Here is a 10,855-nt window from a genome sequence, read left to right as displayed (position 1 = left end):
AAAATGACAGAATTAGAACGCTAGGGGGGTTAAACTACCCAGGAACTAAGACAATGGCCAGTGCTTGACCAGTACTGACCAATGGTCGTCCTTTATCCAGCAATTTTACCTTATAAGGATGCCAGTTAAAGGATATGCTGCATTCCTCTAGGATGACCTCATATATGGTATACATGTACCTGTATATACTGGTAAAGCATTATTGTTGGTGGGACATATTTGATATTAAATAAAATTTTACTAACCCAGCATAGGTATGCACTATGTAAAAGAAATAATTTCAATATACTACTAAAAAATATTAAAGTATTAAAAATAAACATTTGATGACGGAGACTTTAATGTACTCATGTGTGTTTTGATTGTTCATCCCCAAGGGAGACAATAAAACTAGGGCTATTAACTATTTATTGACTGTGTAGTGGGCACATGTATTGGACATTATTGTTTGTATATTAGAATGGTACACCACTAGACAAACCTTTTTTTGTTTTGTTTATTTTTTATTCTGATTGCATGTGGTGATTTTTTTTGTTTGTTTGCTTTGACATTTGTTTTAATAGGTTATGTACATGTATCTTTTTAACATAATAAGTAAACTTGTATATGTTTTTGAGCATAGTTTAAAACTCACCAGGCTTTGAAATAGGGTGCATTAGTCCTTCTACAAAGACAACTCCCCTTTGTAGACAGTTTTCTCAAAATATTTTAAATAAATCAAAGCACACTTTGCATTTGAAAGTACTAATTTTAGGTGTATAGCACAGATCTGTATATTTTCTTATGTTTTATATTGCATCCTGCATTCCAGAAAAGTTTTTTTTAAAATTTTTGTTTTAATGTACATTGGACACATGATAATACATACAGAGCACACCCACCTTTTAGTCCTGCAAAAATTGTAACTCAACACAGGACCTGCTTCACTTGAGTCAATCAGTTTTTATAATGCAGTAGCTAAATACCTGTGCATGCATATTTCATGTATTTCAATAAGCTAAAGTCAGGTTTCGGAGCTCAGCTGATATGGAACCCATTCACAGTGCACATATCAAAGGTAAAAGGATTCTACATTTAATCATTCAAATATTGTAATATTAAAATAATTGATTATTATGATCTATGGTTATTATCCAATCATTTATGCCTTGGCTATATTCTAGATGTGCACAATACATGAAATACTGGAACATACAGTATATTGTCAGGCTGAATAGGAACTAGGTATTTTTAAAACAACATATATATATATATATATATATATATATATTACCAATTGGATGATTGGTTACCAAAGAAATTTGACTCCTGTGAACCCACATACAGCTAAAAGCCCGCTATGTAATGTAAATCATTAATTTTGGTGTAGTAATTTGTATAGGCAAAATATAACCTTAGCTGATTAAAAGCCCTTGTATATCATCATTCAGTACAGAGCCGTATCTATAAGAGGGATGCTTTGCAATCAGCCATGGACCCTAAACACCTTTTACCTTACACCAACACACCATTGCCAAAAAGTTTATACTTCTCTTCAATAAGCAGTTGAAATTTAACTGTGCAAGGTGTTGAATAAAATAATGTGTTTCTGATACCCACCCATGTGCTATGTACTGCTTGGACCTTGAAGAAGTGGGTCACCTAAGAAGAAATAGTTAAAAGCTTGTCAGGAAAATGTAACTAATAACTAGATGTACAAAGTATCGCAGACAATATTGAACATTGTTGTTCTTTAAAGAGCAGGAACTATTCATTAGGTAAATGGAACAATGTCCAGTTGAAGATCACTGAAATGCTGCCATAATAACGCATAGCTTCTTTCTGTTTTGCAACTACTTTTTTTTATCAATTTTATCCTCAGTGTGCCCCGTTTGCTGTTTAAAATTCCTGTATACTTTTCTAGAAGGCTATTCTCTGCAATCTGTACATTAACTCAAACATTGTGTTGTAACACTTGTAACGGCTGGCTAAGGCAATCACTGTAATTATCTTGACAATGTTCAAGAGTTTTTAAGAAGCTTTACTTGCCATTGATGAGCGTGGAGATCATCCGCTGACAACCATTAGGTGTCATAACATTTCCCTTCTGACCATTGCTGTAAAGGATTTTGTTTTGAAGGAACAATATAATCTAATGGTCAGTGGTTACCAACCCTTAATGCCAGATACTGTTGAGAGGTCACAGCTGGGAGAAGGTTGGGAAAAAGGAGTCTTTCATAGTTACTTAACATAGCCATGTCATAGGTGGTATATTAACACAGAAGATAAAATAATTATTCATTTTGATTCATAAAAGAAAACATGTCCAGTGATTTACCTAGGTGCTCTTCTGTCTTTTCGTCATCCCTAGCCAGCATTCCTCTCCTGCACGAACCATATACCAACACCTACATTTGATGATCATTTGCAAGAAAAGCAGGTTTTGGGTTACTTGCATTACAGATGGAACAAACCTTAACTAATTCACTCATCTCCAGTAGGGGTTGTACATTGAGAGCAATAATCAAATAGTATAGAAAACAGGAGACAAAGAGTGTGAGATCAGTTGAAGTGGTTTCAAAGCAATTTGTTCACTGCATATATATAGAAAAATGTAGCATGGTTCAATTTAGTGTGGATTGTTCTTGGTAATATTCTCACAATCAATCTAACTACAGTATATGGATATTTGTAACCACTTAGATTTGGCTTAGATCTTTAGTTTTACAATAACTGTTAGTCGATATCTGGCCTTAGTATGATCACCCTTTGCAAGTCAAAGCAAAAAAGTATGGATATTGGGTAGCTAACTAATAATAACTACAAGCTTACAGTCACACCTTGAGGCTAAATTTGCTCAAGTGTTCTTCATCTACTTACCAGCATTGTATTACGTTTTAGCTAGCTATAGAACGTGAACAGTTGCTCCGCACTAATACTTTTCTAATAATGTCTTTTTTTCTGTAGCTTTTGTTATGGCAGACAGATTTTGCCGTGGCTAAACACAGCGTTAGATCTGATAAATAAAATGATCTTCCTAATATAAGTATGATCAGTGTTGTCATTTCTAGAGCACTGTAGCCCAAGAGAAGAAGACTAACTAGTGGAAGAGAGAGGTGGAGGGTATCAAACGCTGGTCTCTCCGGCTGCACAGTTATTTTGAACAATGATGCCTCTTGCTTTGCTGCTGTTGGCAGCCTGTCAGCTTCAGGCAACTCATTTAAAAGATTCGGAATTATAAGTCAGGATCACAGACTTTATATAACTGCAGCTACACTGCTGGCTGAGAGATCATGGCACATTAAGTAGAAACACAATTTCCCAGGAGAAAAACTAAAGATGATGCATTCATTGTAGAAGTGATGCTTTGGATTCAAGCTGTGTTGCAGGTCTGTTCTCCAAGGCTTTTTGGTTTCCTTAATTTAGTACTAGCTCTCTCTGCACACCTCCATGCCTAGGTATGCTTTTTCTTACCCTTGCTGTTTTATGAAATGTAATATACCGTACCTTGCCATTAAAGAGCATATGAATCTTTCTTTGTCGAATGCAATAATAATCAGCTTACATTGAGCAGAGTGTAGAAGCACAAATCATCATCTATAATGAAAATATTATGCTGTATTATGTTTTAAGACTGCATCTGTCATTTAAAAGCAGGAATTCTCTTGTTTTCTCACTGTATAAAATTTGTTTTGGGTGCAGGCCACGGGAAGTGTTACTGTGGAAACTGTTACTGCGAGGCTGGTTGGCATGGCGATAAATGTGAATTCCAGTGTGACATCAGCCCATGGGAGATTAAGAAAAGATGTACATCTCCAGATGGCAAAATCTGCAGCAACAGAGGTGTGTCATTATTAATGAACTTCACATCTGTATGTCTTTCAATTAGTTGTACACAATAATTGTGTCTGGCTTTCTTTCATTTACTAAAGCTATAAATATAATCTAGAACATTTCGAACAGACTTTGAAGAGTACCTGTCAGATGGATTTCATCTAGCGCTGAAGACAGTATTGTCTGACTCACGGGGGCTAATTTGGGTTACTATGACTTTTTTTTCTGACCAAACACGGAATACTTACTGGCAGTCCTCTACTCCTAACTAAACAATCGATATTCGATAAATACTCTATAAACAATATATTTATATTTTAAAAAGTGTTACCAAGCATCTATATTTTACCATAAGTTTGTGTAAAACAATCTGTTTGCACTTGGTAATTGGTAAATGTCCATAGACAGGAGCAAACGCTTAATAAAATATTGCTTTGGCATCTGAGTTTAGATGGAGAACAAGCTTCTTCTATTTCAGTTTCTTGTGACAAAGCTACACAATTACACACTTCTTCCCCTCCCTTCTTCCCCCTATTACCCCTCTTTCCCTTCAACCCTTTCCATCCACTCTCAATGCTTTCTTTTTCTGCCATCTATCTCCTGTCACTGCTATCTATTCATTTAACTAAACTAAACTAACCTAACTGCTAAATTTTCATCCCTTTATACCACAAAAGTTGACCAAAACTCTCTCGTTTTTAAATTTAAACTATTCGTTTTTTAAATCCCTCCTTTCTCTTTATCTCCTTCTTCCTTGCTCTGTTCCCTCTTCCTTTCTCTCTCCTCTACTCTGTCTCCTTTTCTAATCCCCTCCATCCTTTGTCCTACTCCCACCCTTCCCTCCCTCCTCTCTCCTCCCTTTCCCTTTCCTCTTCTTCTCTCACCCTTTTTCTTCCCCACCCTCTCCCGTTATCCTTTCTCTCCCTTCCCTATGTTTCTTTTCTTTCCACTTTCCCCTCTCTGTCTATAAAATTTGATTACCCTTTTTTAACTCCACGCTCCTACTTACCCGTCACAACCACTACCTCTATTTTGGCAACAGTGCATCGCCCAACACTCGGACTTTGCTGTGCCCCCAATCTCAGGCTCCCTAAAAGGTATAATAATCCTAAAACCTAAAACAAAGGGAAGATAAAAACAGAATAGACTATGGTTTTCAGTTTAAGCACCCATTTACTTAAGGCAAATTTTCTGTTTAACTACTAGTTTGGGGGCATTCAGATCACACTGTGACAGATGCTGAATATGTAGACTTAGATTAGTGCATTAAATGAGATGTAAGCAATAGTAACTTCAGCTACTCAATAATGAAATTCTACTGTACTCTGACTGCATATAAACAGACAAATAAAATACATAGTACTCTATGCAGTAGGGGCTTATTCTGTATGACAGGTTCCTCAAGGATCAATCTAAATAATAAAAAAAATAAAAAATAATAACTATTATTACAATTTTTTAAAATTTAAAATATCACTAGTACCTAAACTTGGCATTTGATGAGTTCCCATAATCCCATGCGCAGCTAGACTCCTAAAGAAACATTGTAAGCGTTTTAGACCCTTGTACTAACTTACAGCACTTCAGTGGAAAGAATGTCATCCTTCCAAATGGCCAAAAAGAGTATTGGTATCATTTAAACTGACCTGAGAGTCACAAATTGCTCATAGCTAAATGAACCCCTAACAACCCCTGGAGGATCCCTTGTTGAGAAACACTGGTCTACAGCTTTAAGGCTAATATTGGAAGCTCGAATGGAGGGAAGAGAAAAGTGGTGATCCCCCTCTAAGCTATTTAGCTTTACTATGCATTTTGGATGGCTAAGGCTGAAGTTGAGCAGAAAAAAAGACCTGTGTTACAGTGTGAACTCTATTAGGGCATTGTATTTTAATGCAGTCCCCATCAAACTCATTCAATCAGGTTGTCAAAAATATGTATATATATATATATATATATATTCTTCTGCTCAGCTAAAAATTTTGACTGACAGTTTCATGTAGTATTGTGGTGCATCTATGCATTGTTAGCAGTCCTATAGGAGCACAGGTATGTCCAAAGCTGGGCTACAGGCTGTCAGGCACTAAATAAACCAAGGATGTTCTTATTTGTTATAAAGGAGTCACCAATGAAAACTGGATATTCTTTTAACCCTGGGGAAAGTTCCAAGATCTCCTGAGTAGTGACTGGAATTTCTACAAAGTTTGAAAATTGGGTAATTTATGTAAAGCTTTTGCCAAGACTCAAAAATCATTATACCGTATATACCTAAGTTTAAGCCGACATTTTCAGCACCCAAAATATCTTGAAAAAGTCACCCTCGGCTTATACTCCAGTCAGGTGCATGGGTACCTCCAGAAAAGCACCCGAGTCAGCAGCCACATCCAGAGGTTTCCGCCCCTGATGGCAATGTCATCAGGCTGCGTCGGAAATACGCTGGCCGCAAAAGCCAGGAAGACGGCAGGGGTATGCCGAAGTTACGGCTTTGTACCACTTTCAGCCACTTTTTCCGGACAGAATCATACCGTCAGGGAGGTTAAAAAGAATTTAGTGGTTAGGTACGGTAAGAATTATACCTACCTAACCACTAAATTTTCACTATGGTATTTGTTTACCGTATTATGGCTGTTGTGGCCGTAATATGCAATTTTATTGGTATTTATTTGGAATATTGAAAATTGCCAGTAGCTGCAGAACTTCCCACCCTCAGCTTATACTCGAGTCAATCAATTTTTCCTGTTTTCCAAGGTAAAAATAGGTACCTCGGCTTATACTTATACTGGAGTATATACGGTACATATACGGTATATACGGTACTTGTTTGATTCTCCCAGTGCAGTATGACTGTAGGCTTTGCACACCCCATTCATTTCTGCTTGAATTTTCAAGTCCATACCATGGCTTTAGTCCCAAGATGCAAGAAAATAAAAGGACAAATTCCCTAAAGATTTAAAACTAACCAATGCAATGGTGTCTCATAATTTCACATTTATTCCTAAGCACTTTCCAAAAGCTATGCAATAGCTATTTCATCATGTTTTCTTTTGCTGCTTAAATATTATAATCTTAATTATTCAATTCACAAACACTCAGGATATAAAGACTTTTCTTCTTCTTTTCCATTAGTTTTCCTATACATAATTCATTTTATTCTGTATGGCTTAGACAGCATTACAAAACAAAAAAAAAAAAACAATCTGCAAAACAAACAGTTAAGCTGCAAATGTCTTTCCTCTGGCTGTTGTCCAGAACTACATTACTGTATAGCAAAAAAAAAAAAAAAAAAGTACCCAAAGAACCTACTTTTAAATACATCTTCACCGACAATGACTGCTATAGAATGAGCATCTAATTATCCGAAGAGCATTAAAAAGCTCTCTCCCTTCTTAATTATAGGAAAAGCTTGGCTTCTACACAGATTTAGAAGAACTATATTTAATATCAGGGCTCCACAAGGAGACATTTCAAAAATACTGGAAGCTAAATATAAAATGATTATCCATTAAATTGGCTGCTAATTATTTTAATAGTCTCTTTTTGGCACATTGGCATTTATGTTATGTTGCTTTCAGTTTATGTGAAATGTTACTAACTGTATGGTTAACAACTAAGTTATAAATCTGTATGTCACTTATAATGGTTGTCACATGATTGCTACAATATTTGAAAGGAATGAAATATGTACACCACTATGAAAATGAAAAAATGTAGACAGACTTTCATTTTTCATACTTTGTGTATATATTTAAATATATATATTTAAAGCTGAACTTCATGCACATAAAAAGTAAAAAAAAAACTTTGTGTTCATTTTGTACACCATTACATGTATTTTAATATGCAAGCAACTGGTAAGCATCATTACATTGTTTGATTTTGGGGTTAGATAAGCATTAACATAGATCATCCAAAATTAGCACAGTTTGTCATCATATTGAATTAGGAACAATTTATCACTGCGAGGATGGCATGATCTTTTTCTACCTTTTTCATTTTCAAGAAAATCTGTTTTATTATAATGAAATAACTACAACTAGTTACTGCTCCATTAGACCTAGAAGAGTACAAGTATGTACCTCTATTATAGGCATTTTTAATTATTTTCAGGACAGGTCTCCTGCTTTGGAGAGAGCAAATGCACAAGGCAGTGAAACCAGCCTGAATGTAAAAATATAAAGTGAACACAAAAGGCACATACACATAAATATGGAATACACACAACTGTACAAACAACTTTTAAAACTAAGACAAAAGAGAACAAATCAAAATATTTTCTGCTGGGAATATCATTCCATTATAATTACATCTTTGCAGAAATTGGATATTCATGCTTTTAAAGTTCATGAATATATTTATTTAATATTAGTATACCTACTGTTGGTGCAAAATCAAGCCACAATGACATATATTGTATATTAGGATATTTAGGATAAAACTCATCCATAAATGTTAAGGGGAATAGTAAATCTTTATTAGTGCTGTCTCATAATAAATAGTCTACCAAAACATCATCAACTCCATCTAATCAAGCATAATAAAACTGTAACAGACAGCTATTATCAGTCATGGATCATGATCCATCCTTCTTACACAGCTGTTCTCTTCTCATAATTATTAATCCAGATATCAGGGTCATCTCATGGTTTTGTGACCATCTGAGGACTGTAAACACACTAAGTAAGTCAATGTGACAAACATGTCTAATCAATAGAACTTAATTTCATAAGATACATTTTTCTTTTTAGAATAGCAAAAGTATTTTAGGGTAAAGGATATGTGGTGGAAATATTAGCAAGGTTCCAAGACACAAGTTTTCCTACAGATGGAATTGTTAAAAAGGATCAAGCCTGTTTGTGGTAATATAAGCATAATCAAGGCCTTTTAGATACAATTACCATGATTACAATTAGCACCCCCCCCCTTCTTTGTTTTTTTTCTAGGAAAGCAGACATTACTGTAGGCAGTTCAGTACTTCTGTCATTACCAGCACATAATTCCTTTGGCTAGTATAAAGCTTCAAAGAGCTGATCCCCCAACTCAACCCACTGCCTCCCTCTCAAACACAATGCCTATCCCTTGACCCTACCCACCTTCTCCTTTATTCCCTGCAGATCACATGACCCTGGTCACCTCCCTGCTGATCACATGATAAAATAACCAGCCCCCTCTCTCACTCCCTGCAGCCAGGAGAGGGCTGATGGATACAGTCTCATGACTGCAGTAAGCAGTGTTGTGGCCAAATGCTCAGTCAACAATCCCAGCATGCACTATCCGTGGATTTCCGTGGGTTTTTTTACTTACATGTCATTGGCACTTAAAAATCAGGTAGAGGTGCTGAGTGACAAGATGCAATTTTTGTTAAAGGAAAAAAAAATTTAACCTGCAATTGATGGTTATTTACATGACAGAAAAAAAAGTAAGAGAGAATGTAGGTCCATTTTAAATTTAGGTGACCACCAGGCAAATGTAAATAAGTTGTAATTCAATTCAGTAAGGTTTGTGAAAATGTGGAATCAGCTCCCTCAGGAAGTAGTTTCAGCAACTAGTATAGATTGCTTTAAGAAAAAAATTGGATGATTTTCTAGAAGCACAGAATATAACTGGGTAATAAGGATTTAAAGTAAAAAAAACAGAGACTGTTGATCCAGGGAACATGCGATTGGCTCATGGAATCAGGAAGGAATTTTTTTCACCTGTTGGAGCAAATTGTACTTTTTTTGCCTTCATCTGGACCAACTATGTCTTATAGGGTTTTATATCTGGGATATATTTACTTGCCTAGTGGTTGAACTTGATGGAATTCACCTATATCATGCCATTTTTTGATAATGATTCAGTATAAAATTGCTTTTTTGGAATGGCATGACTGTTGTTGTTTTTTTTTGTTTGTTTTTTTTTAGTACAGTCCAGGTTTTCCAGCAGAGTGACAGAGGCTAGAATGAACCATTGCAAAGGAAGCTTCAGCAGCTGGAGAAATTTTATTTTTCTATTTCTAAAATAAAAGGCAACCCACAACAGTGGTAGAATGGGTCCCAAATACGGTTAATGCTATTTCGCCAGATAGGTTGTTCATCATTTAAATTTGTAGAAAAATATAAAGATATGTAAAATGTTAGCACATTGGGCCTGATTTATTAAAACTCTCAAAGACTGGGGAAGATAGACTTTTATGGGAGAACATGAGTGATCCAGCAAAACTAGAATGGATTTCTTAAAATTATTTGCCATTGAAAAATGTTTTCACTTCTGGAACAGATCCATTCCAGGTTTGCTATGTCATTGAAGTTCACTCATGATATTCTAGATCTTCTCCAGTCTTGGAGAAGAACTAATGGTTTTTATATTTTCAGTTTTTCCTTTGTTTATAATAAAATAATAGGTTACACTCCGGCCTGTTTTTGTTAGTCATTTGAGCAGAACGAATGATTTAAGGTACATTAACATTCTGTTTGACTTCTAGCATCCAACATATCTGATGACAGGTCTGTCTTGAGGCTACTATTCTTTGGTTAAATACTGTTGTGTATAATAAAGAAATGCTGGTAATACATTACAGTTCTACCTAACAGCATGTATAGGAGTTTCAAAACCCCAGTACCTTAGAAAAGCTTGATTTCTGCTTTTTCTTTATATTGTGTGATTCAGCTCTTTTTTATCCCCTCCACAGATATTAATGTTTAGTTATGTCACTTCATGCCTGTCCATGTTATCTTAGTAAATTCTGAGAGACAGCAAAACATTTAATCCTGCTTCGCACAAGGAATTTTGTGCTTACTGACAGAGTGTAAAAAAAATCGGTGTCCCAAAATGTGTTATAATATGTGTTTTTACACATTGCCAGGATAGTGCACAGTTTCTTCATGCCTAGTTTAAACCAGACTCTGGCTAAATCTGGACTAATGGAACCAGTTCTATAGATCGTTTAAAAGCTAACACTGCAGTGCGAAATTACATTCATTGTCTTCTGTATAAAACCATATCAGTGCATAGTGAGGGGGTCCTTGACTAGCAGTATCGCAGACTCCTTGCTTCAAAATATGCCCTT

General features: G+C 35.6%; 1 protein-coding gene across 1 annotated transcript in view; it reads left to right on the top strand.

Moving 5' to 3' along the window:
* Window positions 1-10,855, top strand: part of ITGBL1 (integrin subunit beta like 1) — a 93,156-nt gene that overhangs the window by 35,124 nt on the left and 47,177 nt on the right. The window contains exon 5 of the mRNA XM_072411539.1: window positions 3,682-3,822. Coding sequence (XP_072267640.1) covers window positions 3,682-3,822 — 141 coding nt within the window. The remainder of the gene's footprint in view (window positions 1-3,681; window positions 3,823-10,855) is intronic.

The sequence above is a fragment of the Pyxicephalus adspersus genome, chromosome 1, assembly GCF_032062135.1.
Source record: "Pyxicephalus adspersus chromosome 1, UCB_Pads_2.0, whole genome shotgun sequence".
Classification (NCBI taxonomy): domain Eukaryota; kingdom Metazoa; phylum Chordata; class Amphibia; order Anura; family Pyxicephalidae; genus Pyxicephalus; species Pyxicephalus adspersus.
The sequence above is the reverse complement of the archived record's forward strand: the minus strand, read 5'-3'. Positions and strand labels throughout refer to the sequence as shown.